Source organism: Pipistrellus kuhlii, unplaced genomic scaffold (genome assembly GCF_014108245.1).
Source record: "Pipistrellus kuhlii isolate mPipKuh1 unplaced genomic scaffold, mPipKuh1.p scaffold_m20_p_4, whole genome shotgun sequence".
NCBI classification, from domain to species: domain Eukaryota; kingdom Metazoa; phylum Chordata; class Mammalia; order Chiroptera; family Vespertilionidae; genus Pipistrellus; species Pipistrellus kuhlii.
Window position 1 is genome coordinate 4,921,223 of NW_023425540.1, and position 27,420 is coordinate 4,948,642.

The 27,420-nt window shown below is 33.3% G+C and overlaps 1 protein-coding gene across 7 annotated transcripts in view; it reads left to right on the plus strand.

The window, feature by feature from the left end:
• NIPBL (NIPBL cohesin loading factor) overlaps positions 1-27,420 on the plus strand; it is a 157,541-nt gene that overhangs the window by 81,728 nt on the left and 48,393 nt on the right. For 6 of the 7 annotated variants that reach the window (XM_036411015.2, XM_036411017.2, XM_045571564.1 and 3 more), the window contains 10 exons: positions 12,086-12,268; positions 16,854-17,051; positions 17,298-17,369; positions 17,468-17,557; positions 19,195-19,298; positions 22,142-22,228; positions 24,495-24,726; positions 25,493-25,644; positions 26,213-26,293; positions 26,749-26,849. In XM_036411015.2, coding sequence (XP_036266908.1) covers positions 12,086-12,268; positions 16,854-17,051; positions 17,298-17,369; positions 17,468-17,557; positions 19,195-19,298; positions 22,142-22,228; positions 24,495-24,726; positions 25,493-25,644; positions 26,213-26,293; positions 26,749-26,849 — 1,300 coding nt within the window. The remainder of the gene's footprint in view (positions 1-12,085; positions 12,269-16,853; positions 17,052-17,297; positions 17,370-17,467; positions 17,558-19,194; positions 19,299-22,141; positions 22,229-24,494; positions 24,727-25,492; positions 25,645-26,212; positions 26,294-26,748; positions 26,850-27,420) is intronic. The other variant, XM_036411018.2, reaches the window with a different exon arrangement.

The window sequence follows — 27,420 nt, forward strand, 5'->3', positions numbered from 1 at the left end:
CTCAAGTTGGGTTAAATAATTAGTGAGGTGTTTTGCTTTGTTTTTTGCATGGTTGCTGAGTTAAATTTTCCAGATACTTGAGTAAGTTGTATATTTTCCAGGGGGAGAGGGGTAACAGGAGTGTTAAGTGCTGAAAAGAGTGACAGTTTGTACAGAAAACATAATTTTTTTGTTCCTTTTTCCTTTGTATACGACTTTATAGGTAGAAAGGTAGATACTTAGATAGTGAGATAGAGATAGATAGATATTGTGTGGCAAGACCTAATATTTAGCCCATGCAATATCAGTAGATTGAGATATAGTTCTTAAAGCAATAAAGGGGAAATTTCATTTGATTTTTAAGTTCTAATTCTGTGAAAGAAGTTCATTAAATAAAAACTTAGACTTATACTTACAAACAAATATGAATGAACTGTGCTATCCTTTATGACAGTCACCTGTTTCATTAGGCTGTTTAAATTGAAATTAGTTTAAACTATATTTAAAATACACATTCTTAATAGTCAAATGTGGCAAGATAGAGAACATTTACATCATCAGAGAGTTGTGTCTTAGGAGATATAGAAGGTATAATAGTTATTTTTGTAAAATGCTATTGTGCATTGTCTATCTTAAAAAGCTTATTAAAACATAGTGTTATTACTAAGAATTCTTTAAAAAGTAACTTGTTATGACTATTTTTATTCTTTCTTGGTCTTCATTAAACATTTACTTTTCACTGTTAATTTATTTGTGTGTGTTTTGTTTCAAAAATGAAAAAGATTGTTTTTGAATCACTAATATTTGTATTTTAGTGAAATCTTCAGATTTCTTTTTTAATACTTACCTGAGGATATGTTTTTATTAATGTTAAGAGGAGAGAGAGAGAGAGAGAGAGAGAGAGAGAGAGAGAGAGAGAGATATGCTACCCCTATGTGCTCCAACCTGGGTATGTGCCCTGACAGGGAGTTAGTTAACTCTTCTATGCATAGGACAACGCTCCAACCAACTGAGCCACACTGGCTAGGCAAAACTTTCACATTTAAAATTATGGCAATCAGACCTATACATATAATTAATATTTCAGCTTAAATTAATTGTTTTTATTTTCTAAGAGTGCATCTTAAATTCTGACTAAAAGTCTGGGAGTGGTATATATATGTATATATAGTAAAGAGTATACTTAAGCAATTTTAGAAAGATCAGATGGAAAGTGGTACCCTTTTGTCAACCTTGATCTCGACCATCTTTTTCTCTCCTGCTATCTGTCATCTTATGCTAGCCTTGCTTTCTATGCTCTGTTTTAACAATGAGTCTTTGCAAATGAATATACTTCCTAGATAGTAACTGCTGTATTATTTCCTGTGGTTTTTATATGTAATTTCATTGCCTGTGAATGTGAACTTTTTAGTACTAATTCTTGTTTCTCCTAAATGTCCTTTTACACAAATATATATACTAGATATGTTCTGTTAGTAAGTAGGCTATCAAGGTGTGTCTGTCTGCCTGTGAGTAGAGTATGTGTGTGCATGTGAATTATATGTATATATAAACACATATATTAATCTATCTGCAATTATAAGTGGACCTTTTATCAAAACTATTATTTCAGTGCTTAGATTCATTTCAAGATCCCATAATAATTTTTGCTTTATTTGTCTCTTAAAATTCATATCTTTTTTTTTTTAATAATGAATTATTTTTGGTTTTATCTTAGATCTCTACTGCTAAGTTAGCCTGTCAGTGTTACTCATATTTTGGATTTTTTTATAATTACATGCATAGTAGATTACTGACCCTTTGTATAAGTTTTTACTTGGGAATTACTTTGGAGAGTCACAGAAAATCATTTTGACATTGGTGTTTTTCTAGGTCAGTGGTCGGCAAACTCATTAGTCAACAGAGCAGCAAACCGTGGCTGGTCAGCCACATGTGGCTTGTGAGCTGCAGTTTGCCAACCACTGTCTAAGTAAAGGAATTAGGCTGAATAGTGCTGGGATACATTTGTGGTTAATTCCTAAGTCAAAAATTTTGGTAGGTTGAGAAGAGCCATAAAATTTCATCCTTTAAGTATTTTATTTGATGTGCATATTTAAAATATTCATTCTTTAGAGTAACTTGAAATTTGTTGAATATGCTTTAACTGTAAATATTGAATGGTAGCGATATAGATTTATGACTCATGGTGTAGATTACTTATTTTGTCTTTTGTGTGAACTTATTAAATGTAAAGTGATATTGTTACTTTTGTTTTAATTTCTGTTTAGATATGTGTATATCCTTAGTACCTACCACAATATGTTGTATACTAGTATAATAACAGCATATTAAGTGCCTACTTAATGAATAGAGACTGTATTGCCACCATATTCTGAAAAGGTTTTTATTTGTAAATTAAAATTGTATTTCCATCCATTAAGTTCCTGTCAGTAGAACCAAGTTCAAGATACACTTAATTTTCAACTTTCTGTTCCTTAAACTTTGTAATGACTCTTTCACTCTGCCAACTATCTAGTTTTTATTAAGATTCAGAGGAGACCTAATCATATTCATGTCTGTTTAATTTACCCTTTACCTTTGTTTTGCTCTATAACTGTTACAAGATGGGCTCGGTAATAATTCTATTCTCTTGCTTCTGTCAACATCACCTAGTTTCTTCCTTGCCAATCGGAAGAATAGGGATAGAGAACAGCATGACCTTTGTAAAAACTTTAACATTTAAAAAAATATTTGTCTATTAAAATATGTTGAATGCAAAAATATCTTTATTATTAAAATATTTCGTTAAGAATATTGTCATAATATACTCTAATGTACAATATATCTCTAAATTAAATAGTTATGAGATCTTTAAGACTGACACAATAATTGGTTAACATGTTCTAAAAGTGTTAACAGCTTAGTATCAATAATTATACATGTAAACAGCTTTTGATTTTTTACATTCTTGAGTGTCTCAAAATAGCTTAATATCTAAAGAAATTATTTTTTTATCCTTCTAATAACTACTTTTCCATCACTTGCACTCACTACTTTAAAAAATATGCCGTACCACCTGTTACTTGAGATTATAGCCTTTAAATTGTAGTGCTTTGATTAGCTAATGATTGTAGTCATTATTAGGGACACTTATTTCACCTCATTTATGGCAGTTATTATCAAATATCGATCAATAAAATACATTATCTACTTGCTTTTTATGTAGCACTGAACAGTCTAGTTGGATTATGTTTTGGACTCTAACCTTCTGTAAATTTAAAAGTACTATTTCTGAGAGTGACCTTTTAGTGTAGTTTCTCAATTCCTAAGTTGAAGAATTTTTGGTAAAGTATGTAGGATTGTAATATTCAGAATCTTTAATAATACTGTAATGGAAATTTATTTCAGTTCATTTGATTAGTTTTATAAAATACTTTTCTGAAAAACTAAAGCTTTTAGTTTTGTAAAGACTTTATCAGCAGTACCCTAACCGGTTTGGCTCAGTGACTAGAGCTTCAGCCTGTGTACTCAAGGGTCCCAGGTTCGATTCCGGTCAAGGGCATGTATGGTACCTTGGTTGTGGGCACATCCCCCGTGGGGAGTGTGCAGGAGGCAGCTGATCAATGTTTCTCTCTCATTGATGTTTCTAACTCTCTATCCCTCTCCCTTCCTCACTGTAAAAAATCAATAAAATATTAAAAAGAAAAGACTTTATCAGCAGTGATATCTTTAGGAAGTGTTTGGAGATTATTTTATTACAGGAATTGGCTTAATACATATCTAGCTGTTGTTGAGTGTGATTTTAGAGTACTCTTTTAAAATTTTTCATTCACAAAAATTTTTTGGTCCAAAATTGCTTCGTTGATAATTGACAATATTAATTTAAAGAGATTCATTACATAGAAATACCTTTTCATAAAAATTAAATGTATTAAAGTTTGCTAGTGGTGTTCTCTCCTTTCCATTTCATATCTCAAGCCAGCCTGAGGACATAGCTTCTATAAAGTTTGCCTATCTGTTGAAATATACATGATTGAAGGGTGAGAAGATTACAGATAATTCTGAGCGAACCTGTTCATGAAGAAATAGTCATAACTCTAACATACTGAATTCCCTTTTCTAAGAAAAAGTTATGAAAACCCTACCCTACAAGACCCTCATACAAATAAATCCCACCATAACTGGTTTGGCTCAGATATACCATTGGCCTGCGGACTGAAAGGTCCCAGGTTCAGTTTCGGTCAAGGGCATGTCCCTTGGTTGCGGGCACATCCCTAGTTAATTAACGTAACATTTATTAAAGTGTATTAAATAATTATTTGATATATGTGTGTATTGTGAAATGATAACCAAATAAGTTTATAGTTAATGTTTAGTAGCTATATTTTTTTCTTATGACAATAATATTTAAGGTTTGTTTTCTTAACGACTTTTTGTCCCTGATTCTATTATATTCACCAGTTTATTCTGTCCGAGAGATTTTTTATTCACTTTATTTTTACATTCACTTTTTAATAGATATGCATTTGTTGTTACTTTGTTGTTCATAATTTTTATCTTTACCTTTTTCTTCTTCCTCTTCTTAAAGAATAACCTTCAGCATTTTATATAATACTGGTTTGGTGGTGATGAACTCTAGCTTTTTTTTTTTATCTGTGAAGCTCTTTATCTGACCTTCAATTCTAAATGATAGCTCCGCTGGGTAGAGTAATCTTGGTTGTAGGTTCTTGCTATTCATCACTTTGAATATTTATTGCCACTCCCTTCTGGCTTGCATAATTTCCGTTGAGAAATCTGCTGACAGTCCTATGGGTACTCACTATAGATAACTGTTTTTTCTCTTGCTGCTTGTAATATTCTTTGTCTTTTGCCCTTGGCATTTTAATTATGATGTGTCTTGGTGTGGTCCTCTTTGGAATCCTCTTCTTTGGGGATCTCTGGGCTTCCTGGACTTGTAAATCTATTTTTTTTCACCAGGTAGGGAAAGTTTTCTGTCATTATTTCTTTAAATAGGTTTTTCAATATCTTACTCTCTCTCTTCTTCTGGCACCCCCAAATTCGGGTGTTGGCACATTTGAAGTTGTCCTAGAGGCTCCTTACACTATCTTCATGTTTTTGGATTCTTTTTGCTTTTTGCTTTTCTGGTTAGGTGTTTTTTGCTTCTTTGTATTTCAAATCTTTGACTTGATTCTTGGGATTCTCTAGTTTGCTGTTGGATCTCAGTATATTATTCTTTATTTCAGTTAGTGCATGCTTAATTTCTAATTGGTCCTTTTTCATAGCCTTGAGGATCTCACTAAATTTCTTGGAGGTTTCTGGAAGATTCTTGAGTATCTTATAACCAAGATTTTGAACTCTATATCCAGTTGTTTTCTTTCCTCCATTTCTTTCATTTGTGACTTGTTTGTCTCCGCATTTTGGCTGCTTCCCTGTGTTTGTTTCTATGTACTAGGTAGCTGCTAAGTCTCCTTGAGTTGATAGAGTGGCCTTGTGTACTAGGTGACCTATATGGCCCAGGGGCTCAGCCTCCCCAGTCACCTGAGGTGGACACTCTTGGTGCACCCCTTTGTGGGCTGTTTGCACAGTCCTGTTGTAGTTAAGCCTTGATTGCTGTTGGTATCACTGGGAGAAATTGACCTCCAGGACAATTGGCTGTAATAACCAATTGTGTCTACACTGGAAGATCTATTGCGCAGGAGACACCCTTATGGGGCAGGACTTGCTTCAGTGGGGCTTTGGTACTGAGTCTTTCCCTTGAGTGTGTCTCTTATGGTTGTGAAGAGTTGTAATCCGGTATGGTCCACCCTGACCACTGGGTACACTGGCTCTTGGATCTCCAAGGAGGTGCAAGGTCAGCCACTGTCTGGGGTTTCCCAATAGGAGCTATAGAGAGATATGCCAATTCCTCTTCTTTGTATGAGGTTTAGAAGTGCCCAGACAAGGCCCTGCTGTGAAGCAAATCAGGTTGCTGTGCCTTGGGCCTTCTTTTGAAGCTCTGGGACTCTCTGATCCAGTTGCAGTTTGACAGGTTTTAGGTGGAAAAAGGACAAGCCATTCATATGCAAAAGCCTCTGTGCACAGTTTGGGTGGGGTAGGGTCTCAGGGAATCACCAGAGTGGAGCAAACAGCAGTGGCTGACAGTCAGCCCTGCACCCAAGAGGTCCCCACGCAGGAACAATGATCACTGAGAGCAACTCTGAGAGAAAACCAAGCCATCCTCACATTCCAGCCTGATGCCAGACAGTCCAGTTTCTCCCTGTATGAATCTGGGTCCCCAGAGTCTCACCTGGAACTGGAATTCAGAGCAGTTCTGTCTCCCTCCTGATTGAAAACAACAACAGCACACCCAGTTGCTCGCCTCCGCAGCTCCTACCTGTCTCAATGCACTTTTTCTTTCCTTCTAGTTGTGGAACTTCTACTCGGCCAGCTTTCCCGTGGTTTTGAATGATCGTTGTTTTGTTTTTTGGTTGTAGTTTTGATGTGGTTGTGAGAGGCAGCAGGTACAGGTGTTTATGCCGCCATCTTGGTTCTGGGCTTCTCTTCTTTTTTTATTCTATTTCATTTATTTATGCTCTGATCTTTGTTATTTCCTTACTTGTACAATCTTTGGACTTAGTTCTTTTATTAATTTCTTGAAGTATAAAATTAGGTTGTGCTTCTACCATTATTTTTATCTCACTGTATATTTGTCAAGGAAAGGATCATTTGATCCCTGCTTCCTATTCCTGCTTTCTATATTAAGTAGAAAATTGTCATTTACATAATAGACTTCCTAGAAACCGTGTTTCTTTTTATAGTTCTTTCTCATAGTGATTTGCTAGCTGTACATTGATGAAAGTGCTATGTTAATATTAAAACCTTGGTACTAAAGCAAGGTATTTCTTTAAATCTTTTCTATTGCCTTTTTCATTTTTAATAGTTTTTTTCACTTGTTATAAAGAAACACCTTGGTATTTTGTCTTCATTAAATAAACCAATTTGGAATGACCTGAGCTCTATAGAATATAATAATGTAGGGTATATAGTTATATATAGGTGGATGACACTTTGTTTCATTTTGAATAAATTATGACATGATATAGATTGAGTCAGCAAAATTTTTCTGTAAAGGCCCAAATATTTTAGGCTTTATGGGCTAATTGCCACTGACATTGTAGTACAAAAGCAAACATAGACAATGTGTAAATACTTGTCACTGTATTCTAATAAAACTTTGTTATAAAGACAAGTGGTGGGGCAAATTTGATCCCACAGGTTGTGGTTTGCTGAGCCTGATATAGATATAAAGTCAAAGTTTTACATAGGTTGATATAACTAGATTGTTTATTGTGAAGCAAATAAGATCTAAAATTTGCATTTACCACTTCCATTAAGTAACCTTTTTGTTGTTGTTGTTGTTGTTGTTGTTAGTAGACTAATTATTGTATAATTTAATACTTGATCACATTGATTAAAATACTTAAATAGAAAATATCAACAGGTGAATTTTGTTCTTTATTCTTTTCTAAAAAATATATTTTATTGATTTTTTTTACAGAGAGGAAGGAAGAGGGATAGTTAGAAACTAATGAGAGAGAAACATTGATCAGATGCCTCCTGCACAGTCCTCACTGGGGATGTGCCTGCAACCAAGGTACATGCCCTTGACCAGAATCGAACCTGGGACCCTTGAGTCCGTAGGCTGATGCTCTATCCACTGAGCCAAATTGGTTAGGGCTTGATTCTATTTTTTTTCTTTTTTGGTTTCTACATGATCATAACATATTAAACAGTTAATAGTATTTTGAGCTATATATTTCTTCCTAAAGTTTGGTATGGTTAGTATTTAATAGTGACCGAACTTTTCAAAAACAGTTAAGTTCATAATACTGTTTCTCCTATAACTTTCACATCAGAAGATTTTCCTTCTAATGTCACCCTTTTCCAACCCATTTCAAATTATTTTTAAAGTAACATTTCTAAAGCACATTCTGATTCTGTCACTCTTCAAAAGACTAATAAGCCTTACCTGATTTTCCAGTAACCTATTCTCCCTATTAAATGTCTTGTTCTGTCCAGAGCAGACTACTCAAACTACACCAAACTTATTATTCCTCCTGGATACCAGCTCCTAATTTTTTGCTCCTGTCCTGCATTCTCCTCTCCTTCCATTCCTTCCACCTTTCTCCATCTCATCTCTGTTGAAAACATAAACTTAAACCTTGTTTATTTAGCCCATATTAGCCTTTGAGTTTGACATGCTTGGTATACACTGTTAGCAAAATTTGAGTGTATTCATGTCAGCAAATTAAAAGTAGAACTCAAAAGCAAAGCCTAGATCATTTCATATTGTCTTAATCAGTCTTATGCATAGCAGTTAACTCCTAAAGGTATCTCAGTATAAAGCATCACGGAAAACTGGAGCTTTTTAACAATGATCATGAATCAAGAAGTTGTCTTTTTTTTTTTTTTTTAAGGTGATTACAGGGCTTTTAGAAAGATTTACCTTAGAAGTAAATAAAAGAGTAATTTCTAAGTAAACCAAGGTTTTTCAGGGCTTCAAAAACATAACATTGGCAGGTTTTATAACAGAATTATAGCCATAGATAATGAAGTTATCTGATACAACGTATTCTGTCAACTTATGAGCAAAATCAATTTGATTAATTTTGAGTATATTACTCAAATTATTTATCTTTCATTGAACTTATAGCTTTAAAAAATTAGGATAAGCTCACAAGTTATTGGGTTAGATTAACCTAGATTAGCTTTTTCTAACTAAATTGACTCTACTACTTTGAGAGAGGTGGCAACCTTAAAACTTTAAAGGACTCCAAAATATTTTGTTGTGATTTAAGATAAGACATAAAATGTATGTCATGTTCTAATAACACACATACAAACATATTAGTACCTACCCTCACTACAGATAAAACACTGGCATTCTCACTTACATTGTAAACAACTATTGGTCAAGATCCCACAAAACTGATTTCACAAATTACTAAGAGGTCACAACCCACAACTTGAAAATTGCTGGCTAAAATTTAAAAGGAAACTTGCTAATTCTTAGGTTATAATAGTACTAGAGGCCCAGTGCATGACATTTGTCTCTCATCTTGGCCTGCACCCTCTGGCAGGGAGCTGACTAAACCGGCAGGCAGACATCCCCCAAAGAGTCTAGCACTGCTGCAGAGGCAGGAGAGGCTTCTGGCTGAGCCGCACTACCCCTGTTGGAGCGCCTCACTGACCACCAGGGGGAAGCTCCTGACTTGAGCCCCATGGTGGTCAGTGCACATCATAACGACTTGTCGTTAACATTTTATTATATAGGATATAGTGATAATATAGTAATTCTTTGCATTCATTCATTCTTTGCTCAGAGTGCTTCAAAAAGAAAATAGCTGTAAATTGATTTGACCTTGATCACCCTTCCCTTGCCACAGATGAATAACTGCTACTCTTCCTTTTATTAAAAAAATTTTTTAAAAAAATTTTTTTGTAATTCTGAACAAAGATTATTTAGCTTCTAGCCAGTACCTGGGGTTTCTACTTCTTTACCACAAGTAAGGCTACTTTATACTAAATTATCACTTTTCATCACTTCTATTTATCCTAAACCATCTAAAAAAAAAAAAAGTAAATTATATATTTCCTGATTCTTTTCTTCTAGAAGATGTTAATCTACCTGATCCTCTTTTTTTATTTTTTTATTAAGACCTCCATCTTCTTAATTATAAACATATCCCTCTTTCATTACCCTGTTAACATCTGCTGAAGAATATATGAATTTCAGCTCCTTCATTTTTACTCCACCAAGGAGCCTTGGTACCTGAAAATGATATCTCCTTTCTCCTAGTTTGCTATTGCTTTTTCCAAATAATTGTGAAAATATACATGTCAAAGTTCTTCCTCTGAGGTCAGTGTTTTGTGACCTCAACACTCTTAGTACCAATCTTCCATGTTCCTACATTCAGTGTGGATTTTGATCCCAGTGCACTGTGTTCCTCTGTACCCCAAGTTCTGCGATCAGGTTAGATAACCTTCGATTCTTTGTGGAAGGAACATTCACTGTCCTGCCCTCATTGAACCCCATATTCTTTCAGTTTCTCTTCATGTAGCCTCCTTTTGTTTCTGTCACATACATGCTACCCCTTTTCAGGGCTATATCAGCAGATCATACTCCTTGGTGCTCTTCCTACCAGTGCTTTAAATGAGGAAGTTGGCTTGCATTTAGGGACTATTAACACCAAAAGATATGAGTCTTCAAACCACGTTAACTCACTTTAGGGATCACAAGAGGGTCAGATTGATAACCTTCACTGCTGAATATTTTTTTGGTCCAGAATGAAGATAAAGATTTATTTATGCTGCTCCTCTCTAATATAGCTAGGTTATTGAAAGAATTGTTACTGAACTACACTATACCTGCCTAAGATATTTACTAGGGCTTAGAAAATTGAGGTTTATGTTAGTTTTCTTGGTCTATTTCTGAATATGATTGGTTTCCATTATCTGAAGCTTTAGTTCCAATGAGTTTGTTAACTGGGGTGGTTTATTTTAATCTCAGGAGTGTTTTCTCATTTCAATAAGACAAAACTCTTTGTTATCAAATCAGTGACTTTGTGATTTCTTTACTCTTTTGATGATTTCTGATTTTAATAATCATCTTGTAGCCCTGGCTAGTTAGCTCATAGTTAGAGCATTAGCTCGTAGACTGTAGGGTCTTGGATTTGATTCCGAATCAAGGGCATGTATCTTGGTTGCAGGTTTGATCCCTAGCCCCAGTCGGGGTGCATGTGGGAGGCCAACAGTCAATGTGTTTCTCTTTCTCTCTTTCCCTCTCTCTATCCCTCCTTTACTTTCATTCTGTCTACAAATCAATGGAAAAAATATTCTTGGGTGAGGATTTAAAAAAAAAAAAAGATTCTATTTAAAATAATAATTTATTTTATATTCTTATTTTATTAGTATTATATATTCTTGGGCCTTTGAACTTGTTTTAATCATACCCATTTATTTTTGTCATGATTGGCTTTTATTCTTTACATAAGCACTATTATCATTTAAATGTTACAGTATTAATATTGATCATATGATTATTAATATTCCCTGATATCAACCAATATGGTACTCTTTGCTCCCAGTCATTAAAATTTAGCAGGCAAGACATCATTTTTATACTTGCATTTCAAGATTTACATGGGTAAGTAAAGTTAAAATTGTCATCTTTAACAGTCATTAAGAACATGTCCTCAAAAATAGATTATGCTTTTACTTTTATTTTTTTAGCTTTCAACAAGATGATAATTAATTTCTTCCTAACAATTGTTTGTGTATTTGTGTATGCATGTGTATAATTAGGCAGTACTATGTTAATAGCTTTTATTGGATTATGTTGATATTTATCCTTCTTTTATTATTTCATGAGAAAATAGGAACTTACTTTATAATAGACTTGAATTATTTTCAGTTATAGACATTTATATTTTAAAATACTTCTGTTTATCCTACCTTTCATGTTTCTACTATTTTAAATTAAATGCATATGTTGTATTTTCTGTTTGAGGAAATTCTCCATAATACTAAAGATATTATCATGGCTCTCAAGTAGACATTGATAGTTAAAAGCATGTAAAATGCTTGTCCCAACCACCCTCTATAGCCACTAAGATCATAGAAGAAGAGAATGGCATTATAAATGTCCTCCAATTCTTCTTGTATATACTGAGGGGTAGCATTACTTTCAAAATGACTGCTTCAGATCTCTATAAATCAAATCTGGCTACTAACATGGAGAGATGTACCCTCTACTACAAATATACTTGATAATGCCAGTGGATCTCTAGTTTTAGAAAGATTTTTCAAAGGGCATTATATAAAAAATTAGTGATGTAGCTACCTACATCATGTTTTTAAAATTGTTATATAATTAAATAATGTATAAAAACTGCATTATCAGTTTAAGATTAAGACTATTTTAGTTTTAAATATAAATGGGTTTTATTAAAATACAAAAGTGACCTGGAAAATTCTTATAAATGTTTATATTTTATTTTCATTGTGGTAATTTATTTTAAAATTAATTTATTTTAAAATTTCTCCTTTATCTTCAGATTGACCTCTTTTTCTTAACTTTCATTAATAGGTAGTATAGATCAATCAGTGTTAAAAGAATTACCCCCTGAACTCCTGGCAGAAATTGAATCCACCATGCCACTTTGTGAACGTGTGAAAATGAATAAACGCAAGCGTAGCACAGTTAATGAAAAACCAAAATATGCTGAAATCAGTTCAGATGAAGATAATGATAGTGATGGAACTTTTGAATGTAAGTATCCCATAACTATTATTACTTTAGAATTAAGCAGATTGATGTGTTTGTCTCATTTATAATTTTTTGGATTAGCAAGAGCATAGTGATTTTAATTCTTAATATAGCAGGATTTTTTCTTTTTCTTAAAATATATGTGAAAGATGAGATCAGTTGGCACCAAGAAAAAAATTTTAGTCATCTATAATTAGTGGTCAGATAACACGTATGTATCTGTATGCACTTAGCAAACATTTATTGAGCTCCTACTGTGGTATATGCTAAGCACTAAGAATAAAAATACAAATAAGCTGTAGCCCGTCTTTGTAGAACTTTCATTCTGTTGGGGGCGGGGGATGTAAACGGTTGTAGTGCAGTGATAATAGTAAATCCAGGGTCTTTGGGAACACATTCGATTGGCATCAGAAATCATACTGGGGGTTCAGGAAACACTTACTGGAGAAGGTGACACTTGAGTCTTAAAGGACACGTAGGAGATAGCCTGGTGAAAAAATATTTTAAACCATACTATCACTAAATTATGAATGGATTAGCCACATTACCGATTATCTGTGTGGTTTGGACCTGGCTTCTCCTTTTTGCCCAGCTGTGTCCTGGAATTCCTCCCTTGTTTCACTGTTTTCCAGAGCTGGCTTCTCCACTACACAGCTACCTCTCTACAACACTGTGATCACCTGTCTTTGCACTAGACTTGCTATACCTCGCCTGTCTTCCTACTGGTCCACTGAAAAAGTTCTTCTCTTTTATCCCTATCTTCCTTCTTCTGGAGCAAGAGAATTGAGCCTAGCCAAGAGGGGTCAGCAACCTTGTTTGACTTAAACGGCATTCAGTGGAAACAGACTGTGGGAGATCTTCACTTGTGTGCCAACTGACTTAGTCATTATGACCAAAAGAAGTGGGAAGACCACCAGTGTGTTCTGCCTTTTTCACCTAGTGTCCATAGATTGAGGTGTGACAAGCAAGGGCAGGAAGGACAAATGCATGCTAACATTTTAAATTGTGTATTACTGATGGAAGTCCTTCACCTCCTCCAAAGTTTTTAATCAATGTTTATTTACTCTGATCGTCTTAAAATTGTGAGCTCTTGAGTTATAAGCAGTAAATTATAAATACTGAACAAATCTGAACAAAGTTTTAAAATTGAAATAAAATATATAGCAAAGTTAATCTGACATTTAATTATATGTATAATTGTTATAATTTGTATTATGAGATGTATTTACATGCCTTATATTTCAGTGGCTAAAGTTAATATTTTTTTATTATAATCACACATTTTTATTATTTGGGAACATAATGCTCTGGAAAGAGAGAAGAGAAAGGAGACCTAGTGACTCAGAGACTCACTCCCCTTTATATACATGCCTCTCCTCATTCTTTCTCTCCCCCCCAATACATCACTCATTCCTAAAGAATAGCTAAAAAAAAGTTTCTTAAGTGCAGATTGATTCCAAATAGCACTTCAGTTCCGTTAATTGAGAGTGGCTTCTTGCATTATTAAGCTGATGAGAATTCTAGAGCTACCTCACAATTAAGTAGAAAGGGCAGCATAATCAGAAATGCCCATGAAGTATAAAATAGGGGAGTGAGCCACACATGCCTCATGTTTGTCATCAATGTATCCATTATTCTTTCCTTGTTTCTGTTATGAGAGCTATTGTCTCATCTTAGGGGAGCACATAATTTCATCTTAAAGCCCTGGATCCCATTATATTTATACCCAGGTATATTGGAAAGTAATATTAGTCAGAGAACCTGATCTTTAATTTCACTGGGCTTTTCAAGAGATCTTAGAGCAGATTCCTGTTTTTCTTGGTTTATTTCTGTGCAAGTAATATATAAAAGTCAACTCTGGGCCAGTGATTTGAGTGATAAAAGAATTTTAACTGATACTTGACAACCAAATTGTCATTATACACAAGAAAAACATTGCAATACAAAATATAGAAGCAGTATCAACATTAAGTAGCAAGCTTTTGCTACTTAGAGAATTTTAGACATAAAGTTTTATTGCAATTCAATCATTTTGGTTTCCCAAAAATCTCAAACTAAGGAAATAGTTTAGTTAAAGGAGAGGGGGAAGAATTTTGAAAGTTAGGCCACACTGATTTGGAAGTCATAGCACAAATATAAGGTCTGAGGAAAGAAGAGGAGAGATATAAGAAGCTGAAGAGAGAAATAGGTTAAATGTGAAAGAGAGGATAGAAAACTCCCAAGTCATTTTATGTACTTCTCTACAGGGTGAGGCAAAAGTAGGTTTGCAGTTGTTTATAGAGAAAACAATATAGTAATTAATAAACAATAATAGAACAATAAACTCTGTTTTGCATACTCATAATTATAGATCTACTTTTGCCCCACCCTCTATTAAGCCTCCCCTGCTTCCAGGGTAATGAGAGAAACGGAGAAAGAACAGTCATAAGGAATTGGGATCCTGATAGCCTATTGCAGCACATTATATCATAGAAGTTGTTTTTTTCCTAATTTCCATCCCGTTTTCATCCAAATGGCCTAAAGTTGAGTGAATTCTAACTGAAGTTTTCCAGTGCCTGAAAATTACTACTAATACAGCATAGTGTAGGTACTTGCTAACAGCTATAAGATTTTTCAAGTATTTTGTCATTGGATTGAGCTTGAAATAGATTTCTTATGAAATTAAAATTTAAAAAGACAGTTAAGTCATATTTGAGGTTAAATATAAACATATTACTAGTTAATGTCATTCTTTAGATTTGGTAGATATTTCAAGAACTTGTTGAAAAAACATTTAATGAATGGTAGCCATAAAAGACCTATTTGTCTGACCTACACAGACACCCAACTATATTTATATATAAGGCAGCCCCTCACTAAAAGAATGTACTGGGGTGTACCTTAGTCATAAAAGGGGAGGAAATCCTACCTCTTTTTATATAATTTATAGTCAAATTCATGCTAATCATGAAGAAAATCATTGAAAGTTTAAGTATATCCATTTACATTTGTCCTTTTTAATGAACCATCTTGCTTTGTCAAATCTATGACCACAAAGAAGAGGAAACAAAATTATCTTTTTTTGTCATACTGTCAGTAGATTGGACAGAAAGGTCCAGAACCAGAAACCAAATTAGATTCTTGATTAGAAATAGTTGTGGGAGCATGTAATGGTACAATTATCCAGGATATAGACATTGATTATTCACACAAGGATATGGGTACAGGTAAAGAACTCAAGCAAGAGTTTTGTCTTAAGTACTATTTGGGTATTGATCATAGATAGGGAGTCAGAATAGGAGCCAGTTACAGGAAAGCAGGGGAGTCAAATTTACAATAGATCAACAGACTAGAAGACATTTTAAACATATGGTTACTACAATAGCCAGTGTATGATCCCAAGTAGGACACATTAGTTCTGTATCTTGTTGGTGCTATACCCTAGAGCAGTTATGATAAATATTTGTCACTTATACTGCCCTTCAGCAGTCAGTGAACAGATACTTCTAATCAGTCTCTTCTCTCTCGCTCTCTCTTTCTCTCTCTCTTTTTAAAATTTATCTTTATTGTTGAGAGTATTACAGATGTACCCTGTTCACCCCATTCACCCCTTCCATCCCACCCCACCCCCTTCCCAGGTCTTCATCACACTATTATCTGTGTCCATAGGTTATGCATATATGCATGTAAATTCTTTGGTTGATCTCTTTCCACCCACCTTGCCTCTTAATCAGTCTTTCTTACTGAAATATGATGCTGTCTCAGAGCTCAAAATTATTCTCAACATAATGCTCTAGCCAGCTATTCCCAGTTGATCAGAGATTATGTCTGATAAAATCTGTTTGCCAGTTCTACCTAGCAGCTTCTATCAGTACTGGTGATTTTAGCAGAATGCTCCAACTTCTGGAAGGGTGGGAAAGGGATTCAAGCTAGCATACATAAATATGCTTAGTAGCATGCATAAGCTTAAAAGCTTCTTGGGCTTAAGCAAGTGTACTGCTGGAGAACTGAAATCAATGTATATGAGTATGTACAACTGTACACGTTTGTTCTATCGCTATAGGCTTGTGATGTTAGGTTACCAAAGTCTATTGAATTTTTATAGCTAAGTTGTGGGCCTAACTTGGCTGTTAACTGATTGTATACACGTTTACCCATATTCTGTACCACTTTTTCAAAAGTTTGCTTTTCCTCAAAACCTTGCTCCCCATAAAAAATTAAAATGCTTTAAGGTGTTTCTGTTTTTCATCCAAATCCTAGATAAGACTGTTTTATATACTTTAATCAATCCTAAAGTTTAGATATTGTCTTTATTGACACTGAATACTTCTTTGAAATGAGCAGTGTGGTTTCTCACAACGTACATATCTATATTTATTAGCAAACTGAGTTTATGTAAAAACCTTTCTCTAAATAGTTAATGCTAAAATAAGTGATAACCATTTCTATACCCTAGTTTATATTTCTAGTTAAACAGAATGACTCAGAATTTCATAGTCCCATACAATATAGATTCCCCTTTACCCCCAATGTGGTTCATTTGTAAAGTACAAATTTAAATAGTCATTTTAAATGAGATAAATTATTTGTCATGGGGATTTGCTTCTAGCCTCTAGGAAACGACATAAAAAAGATGATGATAAAGCTTGGGAATATGAAGAGCGTGACAGAAGAAGCTCTGGGGATCATAGGAGAAGTGGCCACTCTCATGAAGGAAGAAGGAGTTCAGGTGGTGGTCGTTATCGAAACCGAAGTCCATCTGATACTGACATGGAAGATTATTCTCCTCCTCCCAGCCTTAGTGAGGGTAATTCATCAGTATCAACGGGTTTCTTACATAAGCCAACTTAGGGCTTTATCTTTGAAGGATAGCTGATATTTCTTTGGCTTAATTAACAACTCCTAATTTTTAATCAAGACAAAAGAAATAATTTAGTTTTGGTTGACAGTGATTATTGTTTAAGTATTTAATTAATGGAAGAAAATAGAAAAACAATAGAAATATTTTAAGTTTTCATTCCTGCATTTCAGTATTACTTTTTGTTCATTTTAGTTGCTAGAAAAATGAAGAAAAAAGAAAAACAGAAGAAGAGGAAAGCTTATGAACCAAAACTAACACCTGAAGGTAACATTTTAGTTCATTTGTTTTTATTAATATTCTTCAACTTCCATTTTCTAAATGGAATATGGACATAATAAGCCTTTTCTATTCCTGTGTTGCAGAAATGATGGATTCTTCAACTTTTAAGAGATTCACAGCCTCAATAGAAAATATTTTGGATAATTTAGAAGATATGGATTTTACTGCATTTGGTAAAATAATTTTAAAGTATATATTAATCTCTAAATATAAAATCAATTTAAAATATGTTTATTGAGCCAAAACCGGTTTGGCTCAATGGATAGAGCGTCGGCTTGGGGACTGAAGGGTCCCAGGTACGATTCCGGTCAAGGGCATGTACCTTGCTTGCGGGCATATCCCAGTAGGGGGTGTGCAAGAGGCAGCTGATCGATGACACTCTCTCATCGATGTTTCTAACTCTCTATCTCTCTCCCTTCCTCTCTACAAAATCAATAAAATATATTTTTTAAAAATATATATGTTTATTTACCTATGTGTCTAGCTTTCTGCCAGTTACATTAATGGATATAAAGGCATGGTCTGTGCTTTCAAGAAACTTAAAATTTACATGTTATTTTAAAACTAGAGGCCTGGTGCACCAATTTGTGCACTGTTTCCCTTGAAGTCACAGTTTCCAATAATCTATTGAGGACATTAAGTGAGGACTTACGCTACTTAAAGCCAAGGGCTGGGGCATTTATCTTTACTTCTCTAAAACTAAACATACTATTAACAAACAGTAGGTATTCAATAAATATTAGCTTTTAGGATAAATGATTAGAGACATTGGTTCCTATATCTGCATCTTTGCTCATATTAGCTTCTCCCAGATTGGAGAGGATACAGGCTGGGCTGAGTGACACACACACACACACACACACACACACACACACACACACCCATACCCATACCTGAATTTCGTGCACTGGGCCTCTAGTAACTATATAAAATTGTTAAATTTCTATAAAAATACTGCTTACAGTGTGTTTGTTTATTTGAAAATGCCATGAAAGGTATTATTATCCTTTACTTCTAACGTATTTGGTTTTTTTTTGATAATTACTTGCCTGTGTTTTATTAATGTGTTCCCTGTTGAGAGTATTAGTTCTTCATTTCTAAAACTTTCCAGTTTTGTGTTGAGAAACTTTTTTCTTACATATCATTTAAGATCCCAACAGATAGGGCACTCTCAAATGAGGATAAATTTGAGAAGGAATTGCTTACTAACAGACTAATTACAAAAGTGGTGGCAGAATATTTCCAGAATCCAGGATTTATAGTCATGGAACTGTTACTGTCTCTACACCCAGAGAAATATGGGCAAGAGAATTTACCAGAACTTAACTCACTAGGGGAAAACAAGTTGTACAGTGAGCTGCCTTAAAAAAATGGTAATCTTTTGGTCAGAGGACGTGGGCAGCTTGAGACCTTGCAAGGAAGGAGTTGCAGATACAAATACCCTGACCTCACTCACTTTCCTTCTCTCTGATCTTCTGACTGGGCACCCCACTGGCTGAACCTAAACAGAAGCCAGAAGGCATGGGAGACTATTGATGTAGTTAGTCTCTGCAGGTTAGCCTACTAGGGGAGAAAGTTTGGATGAGGATATATCCCAAGTAGTAAAGATAACTCATCTCCTCTTCCTATCTTAGAGCTCTAATTTTAATCACTATCCTCTTTTATTCAGGGTTTGCTTGAGGTTTACAGAGATCTCCTAGGTCGTTGTTTTATAAGTGTTTGGTATTCAAAATTTTTATTTGAAAGTTAGGCTTATTATTTTTAGCTATTTCTGTTACCTAAACTGTATTTGTTCGATTTGGTTTTTCAGGTGATGATGATGAAATTCCTCAGGAACTGCTCTTAGGAAAACATCAGCTTAATGAACTCGGCAGTGAATCTGCTAAAATTAAAGCAATGGGTATAATGGATAAGGTATCTCACTTAAAGTAAAATTTATGAATTTAGTTAATATATGATGTTTGAAATCCAAGAACTATTCTACAGATATTCTAAAGAAAATCACTACATTATGAGGCATTGCCCTGACTTCTTCGCTTTTGTATTTTTTATTGTCATAAAAATTTTGGATTATTTAAATGAAGAAATACACCAAGTGTGTTTTTTTTTATATTTGCTTTAAAGAGTAAAGCTATGGTCAATAGGGTCATTGCTTTAGGCCTTAAAATAATTTCTGTGATTTGTCTTTCCTAGGAGCTCTTTGTTGCTCAGTAGTCTCATGGAATAGCAGGACATTTTTTTCATTGATAATAATTTCAAACAATAACAGCATCAAGGAATTGTGTCTTGTAATATTTATGAGACCATTCACCCCCTAAACCACTGTGTGATTGCTATGCAAACACAGTTTCTAAATAAATACTATTTCCTCCTAATCAGGCTCTACAATTTTTACTCATTTTTTATGGAATAAAAAAAATACCATTTTTTATTTATTTGTTGCCTATATTGTAAATAATAAATTTTATGTTTTTATTAAGTTATAATTGATATTTAACATTCTATTAGTTTCAGGTGTACATGATTTTTGCATATTTTGCAAAATGATCACAACATAAATCCAGTTAACATCCATCATTATACATAGTTACAGTTGTGTTTTTCCTTGTGATGAGAACTTTACGTTCCCCTTAGCAACTTTCATATATACATTTGATCCTGAACAACACTCATTTGAACTGCACAGGTCCACTTTTGAACAGTTTTTTTTAGTAAATACAGTCACCCCTTGGTATCTTTAGGTTTCATATCCTTGGGATTAAAATGGTATTTTTACATTCCCATGTTGGATCGAAAATACTGTTTTCAACCAGTTTGTTGAATTCACAGATATGAAGGGCTGCCTAGTTAAGTTTTGGGGCAGTCAAAAGTTATACGCACATTTGGACTGCACTGCAGATAGGTATCCCTAATACTTACGATATTCAGGGGTCAGCTGTATAATACAGTGTTATTAACTAGTCACCATACTATGCATTACATTCCCAGAACTTGTTTTTTATCTTGTAACTGAAAATTAGTACCTCTTGACCACTTTCACCCATTTTGTTCACTCCTCCCCCATCTCTGACAACCATCAGTCTGTTCTCTGTATCTGTGACTTCAGTTGTTTGCTGTTGCTTTTTAGGTTCCATGTATAAATGAGATCATACAATTTTTGTCTTTCTCTGTCTGACTTCTCTTAGTATAATGCCCTCAAGATCCATCCAAATTGTCACAATTGGCAAGATTTTCTTTTTTATGGCTGAATAATAATCCATTGTACATACATGCTACATTTTCTTTATTCATTCATTATTGGACACTTTAGTTGCTTCCATGTCTTGGCTACTATAAATAATGCTGCCATGAACATGGAGGTGCAGATATCTTTTTGAATTAGTTTCTTTCTTTAGATATATAATTGGTAGGTCATATGTTTATGTTCTATTTTTAATAAATTGAGGAACACTGTTGTTTTCCATAGTGGCTATACCAATTTACATCCATTAGTGCAGAAGGGTTCCCATGAGTTTGATCTTTAAAGAGAGAGACAGGCTGTAGCTGGTTTGGCAGAAGGGCGCTGGGTTTGATTCTGGTCAGAGGCACATTTAGGTTGCAGGCTCGATCCCCAGCCCCATTTGGGGCGTGTACAAAAGGCAGCCAATTGTTGGGTCTCTTTCACATTGATGTTTGTCTCTCTCACTCCCTTCCATTTTCTCTAAGATTCAGTGGGAAAATATCCTCAGGTGAGGATTAACAAAGTAGAGAGAGAGAAAGATCACATAGTTAACTAAGAATTGATATGCTATTTACATTGATATTGCTGTGTGCAGTGAGGATATACTGATTTATTTTGTATATAGGAATATGGCATCAGTTTTCTAAGGTGCCATTACCAATCTTGGGTTTCAATTCATAAATTCCACAATTACTAGTACATGTAGCTGCTAATCTATTTCAAAGGTGAATTTGCTGAGTATTTTCAAAACATCAAAGGTTTACCAAAAGTCTCAGTAATTTAATCTGTTGTGAAAATATCTAAAGCAGTACTCGACAATGAATAATGAAAATATACCTGAATCAGTTACTTTGTTGATCCTCCCATTCGACTCTTCTGAATGATTTGGTTGAGAGTTCTGCTGCATGCTAGGAGGCTAAGAGACCTATTCAATCAAAAGAATATAAATAACAATTGCCTCTTGGCGGAATCTCTCCATTGACTACTAATTTTTTTAAATAGAGAATCTTTGTAACAAATGAAATAGAATATATTAAAAATAATAAAGATTTTTACTAAATAAAGCAGTGTTATTTTACATTTGTAACTCATTTACAATTTTATGCTTCTGTTATTGAAAATATTTCTTGGATTTTAAGAAATCCTAAGAACATTATAGTATGGAAGCCATGTTATAATCAGATTAACAAAATGAAATCTTGTGTGTTTTCCACGTGCATGTTCAGTGTCACTGGCACAAAAGCAGGGGGCCCAACATCAGAGCAAACCTAGTCTTTACTAACTATATAGTAACAGTTGAGATAGAAGCATGCATGTGCCCATTCTTTATTTGCTCTTCTGACTTTCAAAAGCAAGTGATTAATTCTCTACATAATTCAGACTTGAGTAGAAGATCTAAGTTGTAAAGTTTTCTGTTTTTCAAGAGGGTGGTAATGTTATATACTACATAGTCTAGAGGGGATAATTGTATAGAATATTTTTGAATAATTTATAACTTTATCAGTGATAGATAAAAGAGTTTATGTTGCGATTTTAGCTTTCTACTGAAAAAACTGTGAAAGTCCTAAATATCTTGGAGAAGAATATTCAAGATGGATCCAAGCTTTCCACTTTGTTAAATCATGTAAGTTTAATATCCATATTGTTAATTTTATCCTTACTATTGTTAAGATTAATTTTTTTCATAGGAACATTGATTTGATTTCATTAATTTGAGCTTGTTACTGCAATATACTTGTTACATTCATTAGCATGAATGTTAGAGTTGCACTTTTAGCAATTCAAAATTCATTTTACATATTGTCAACTCACAGCTCTGACATAAAAAAATAATAAAAATGAAGGTGTAGATTTATTTAATTTAAAGGACTGTTCTTTAATCTTCCATTATGCTCTTTCTTGTGTAAGTGTATGAGAGTGTTTTAAATGTCCTTTCATTTATGAAATGGTAGTAGGTAGTACTTATTTTTCTTGACCTCCTTTGGAAAAAATAGTTAGAAATCTTATGCTGATTTTCTAATGTATCCTAAAACATTAATTCTTATATGCCATATTTATACCTAGCTCAAATGGTTGTTGAAAGGATTAAATAAGTCAATTCATGCTAAGTGCTTAACGGTGTCTGGTACATTGTAAATTCTCAATAAATGTTAACTGGAACTGTTATTACATTTTAGGATGTTTATCTCAAAAGCAATAGCAGCATGGTATAATGATTTATGAGTGCAAGTCAATTGCCTGAGATTTGCTTTCCTGGCATGGTAGCAGATATTCAAAATCATATGTGCACTCAAATTGGTCTTGATGTCTTTTTCATTAATGAATAAATAATGATGTTTATAGATGTTTGATATAAAAAAAATAACAATTGGGAAAGGTTTTGAATTAATATTCTTTATTTTTAAAAGTCTATATTTTAAAATCGTATATTTATTTTAAAATTTTTCCAAAACATAAAAAGCACAAAAGATCCGTATTCCCATCCATCAGTAGCTACTCTTAACACTTTTGATATACATACTTTCATTTTTATATGTGAATACATACTACGTACATTTCATACATGCACTGGATTTTATCTCATGAAGGAAATGTTCTTGATGTTTTCAGAAGCCACAGGATCTGATATATATGGAATTAAAAATAATCTCAGGTGGTATTTCAATAGCTTATTAAATATATCCATATTTTTCCAATGCCCTCTCTACATTAGTTTATCATAGAAATAAAAGGTTTAGAAAAACCTGCAATGGCAGTATATTTCAACTTTGGTCTGTAAGTGTTACTTAAAATACTTTAGCAAGAAGTTATGATAAATATCATCAAGAATCTAGAGTTCTGGAAAGCTAGCTGATTCAGTCTTAATGAAATTATTTTCATTCCTGAAAACCTTAGTCTTAATGTTTGGTGTGAATGATGAACCTGATTAACTGATTCTTCCAAACAGCAATTTTAATGTCAAAGAAAAGTTACTTTATCTTATTTGTAAACAGTGAAACAAAAGAAAGCTGGAGAGTTATAAAAAAATAATCAAGTTTTTAGGCATTAGTAATTAGAAAGCCCCTCTCTGCTTTACATATAATATGCTTTTATTTATTCCTTTTCCAATGTATAAACTTTGATAAGCATGCATATAAAAATATTTCTTGAATATAAAGTTGGTATTTCATAACTAAGGATAGGTAGAGGGTTTCTACTTTATAACATTAAGAGCCACCCCTTCACAATTGTAATGGAGGCTGCTAATATGTAAATTAAAATCTGGTCTTCAGGCAGTTGTTGAATTAACCATTTTAGAAAATAAAATATATCCAATTAAATGCATACTCATTGCTTTTATCTCAATTTCAAAATTACAGTGTTGTTGAAAAAACAGGTACTAGAAATGATTAAGTCAGTAACATTTTACAACTTTAGATAAGGCTCTACCTTTTGTTATTGTTAATTTTTGCTTTGTTCTCACAACAGCAGAATTTATAAAGGTTTTTTTTTTTTTATATGTGCTGCCGAAGCGAGCACGGTTTTTTTTGTTTTGTTTTTTTTTACTATCTTAATGTTTACACCCCAAACACAAACTTATTTATATGTATGTAATTATAGTTTTTAGCTAAAATCTTATATTTAGATAAAGTGCACAGGTGAAGGTAACTATAACTTTGTCATTGGAGTATCATCTAGTGGTGAAATTAGGAAACAGTATATATTATGTTGAAACAAAGTAATATCAGGACTTTTACTTCATTCCTAATGTCCTTTAAAGAATATACACAAATCAAAACTCTTACTATGTTTTCCACCCATTGAAATAAAATATATCATAATTTATTTTCTTACATTTTAAAGTAGAAATGTGTTTATTTCTATTTTAATAACAATCTGCTGTTTTATAGAATAATGATACTGAAGAAGAAGAAAGGTTATGGAGAGACCTGATTATGGAGAGAGTTACAAAATCAGCAGATGCCTGTCTTACAACTATCAACATTATGACATCCCCTAATATGCCAAAAGCTGTATATATTGAGGACGTAATTGAAAGAGTTATACAGTACACTAAATTTCATTTGCAGAATACACTTTATCCTCAGTATGATCCTGTTTACAGATTAGATCCTCACGGAGGTTGGTTTGCCCTTTTATATTGATAGTTTTTGTATAATATCAAAGTTACTTGTTATATAATTTTACCATGTTGGATATGTCAGAATGTGATGATTTAAAATGGCATAAAATTATTAAATTACATAGATGATAATAAACACTGCCTTTTATTTGACTAGAATATAAAGCTTTTAGTTAATCTAGTACTTGTTCCGTTATTTCTTTAGCATCATTTTATGTATAATAAAGTAATTTCTACTGGTCAGGGGGAAAGCCCAGATAGTATTAGCTTCTGGCTCCATTTATCACTTCCTCTTTATTTTTCCCAAAATATTTGTTTTCTACAAAATGGATTGATTTAGGATATATATTCTTTTATTTCTAACCTTTATAAATGAGCAATGAATTAGTTGACATGTATATGGTTGAAGAGAAGAGGGTAAACTTGGTCATGAATAACCTACATTTGGTTACCTATTGAATAATTGCAAGATAACTTAAAGGGAAATATAATCTTACTATCTTACAATACAAAAATAGAAATAAAGATGAAGTAATACTTTAGATAAGAATTTAATAGCCACTGAAATGTGCCACACAGTATTGTTAAAAGAAAGTTACTTTTTAAATAAATAAGTACCTAGAGAGTAATTTTCTCTCAATAAATAGCCAGGTTATATTTTTATATAGGGGGGAAAGTGTGTCCTTTTAATTCAGGAAACAGTTTTATTGCTGTTTATTAAAAATTATTGAAAGTTTATATATTCCTTGTTTTGAATTTTTTTAGGAGGCTTATTAAGTTCGAAGGCAAAACGGGCAAAGTGCTCTACCCATAAGCAGAGAGTAATAGTAATGCTTTATAATAAAGTTTGTGACATTGTTAGCAGCTTATCAGAATTGCTGGAGATACAACTCCTTACGGACACAACAATTCTTCAGGTAAGTTTTTTTGAAGCATTTTTATATTTATAGACCAAATTATTTAAGACTAGAAGGTTTACTTGAGTTTAATATAACCTTGCTCACTTAATGATAATACCAGCACTGTGTTAGTTTTTTATGCAGAGTGTATCTTAAATTGAAATAAATTCCAGGGAAATTTTAAAAAGAAACATTTGGTCTAGAAGACAGATGATTAAATGTACGGTAGTATAAATTCTAAACTCTTAAGTTATTGGAAAGACAAGTTATTATTTTCTTTAAAATATGTGAGGATATTTTCATCCAGAATGGGAGGCAATGTCTTTTTGTTTTTCTATATTCTGTGACATCAATTCTAAAGGTGGAGATTAGAGGAAGGGGAGCTGTGAGGGAAGGTATGTGCTAATTTGTTTGAGGAGGAATGGGATCAGAGAAAGAACTAGATGCTGATTGATGAGGGGTAAATAAATGCGCTCTCAGTGCTTTCCAGTGAGTTTATGAATGTTTTTAGAATTTAGTAAGGTAGAATGTTACTGAAATCAACTAGAGATGTCTAATGATTATCTTTTTTTATGTGTGCGTGCAGGTATCATCAATGGGAATAACACCATTTTTTGTGGAAAATGTCAGTGAACTACAATTGTGTGCCATTAAGTTAGTCACTGCAGTAAGTATAACCAATTTGTATTTTAGTTTATCCCCGTAGGAAAATATTGATATAATCCAAACTTGCAGTAATTAGCAGATTCAAGTTTTCCATAGATTCATTTCAACATAAGATCTTTTTAATGTGCCTTAGATTTTAAGCACTTCTAAATACTTAAAAATCTTTCAGTTAGTAATTCTGTAATATTTATCACAAAATCAGAATTGCTTAAAATTATTTGAATCTTATCTTTCCATACTCTGACTTCTGTAAGAATGTTATTTATGATAGGAAAGTTAAACAGATTACCCTACTCATTGCTATTAAAGATATTGACAACATTTTCAATTTAAATGGCAGATAATTTATTTTGTTTTTTTGGCAGATTATATTTTTATCACATTATAATAGTATTTTTGTTTTGTCTTTAAATAATTATAACAAACTTAATTTGGAATCTTATAATTACTAAACAGGTATTCTCAAGATATGAAAAACATAGGCAATTAATTTTGGAAGAAATTTTTACTTCACTTGCAAGATTACCAACCAGCAAGAGGAGTTTAAGGAACTTCAGGTAATTATAGCAAAGGCCAAGGGTAATAAAGAACTGCATTATATTATAGCCATTACATATTCTTCATCATTTTTGTCTTAATTTTTTTATTTTAATGACCAAATAATGAAGGCAGTTCTGTCAAAATAGCACATTTGGAGAATTTAAAGAAGTTCAGTGATTATCAAGTGTAAAGATCTGTGGCAGGATTTTTTCTGTCTCGGTGTTAGTGACATTCCGGGCCAGATAATTCTTAGTTACGTGGGCTGTCCTTGTAACATGCTTAGCAGCATCCCTGACCTCTACTTACTAGATGCCAAGAGAAAACCCCTCATTTCAATGATTGAGAACCAAAATTTTCTCCAGACAATGACAAATGTCCCCTGAGAAGCCAAGTCATCCCTGGTTAAGAACCACTGGGGATTCGGGAGAATCATTGGTCTGTGAGAAGAGCAATGGAAATTGGCTCTAAAGAGTCAGAGGCAGTTCAAGAATTTTATTAGCCATACTAAAGAACTTGGACTTGATCCTTTATACAGTAGGAACCACTAAATACTGTTTTTATGATGTGTCTTGGTGTGGTCCTCTTTGT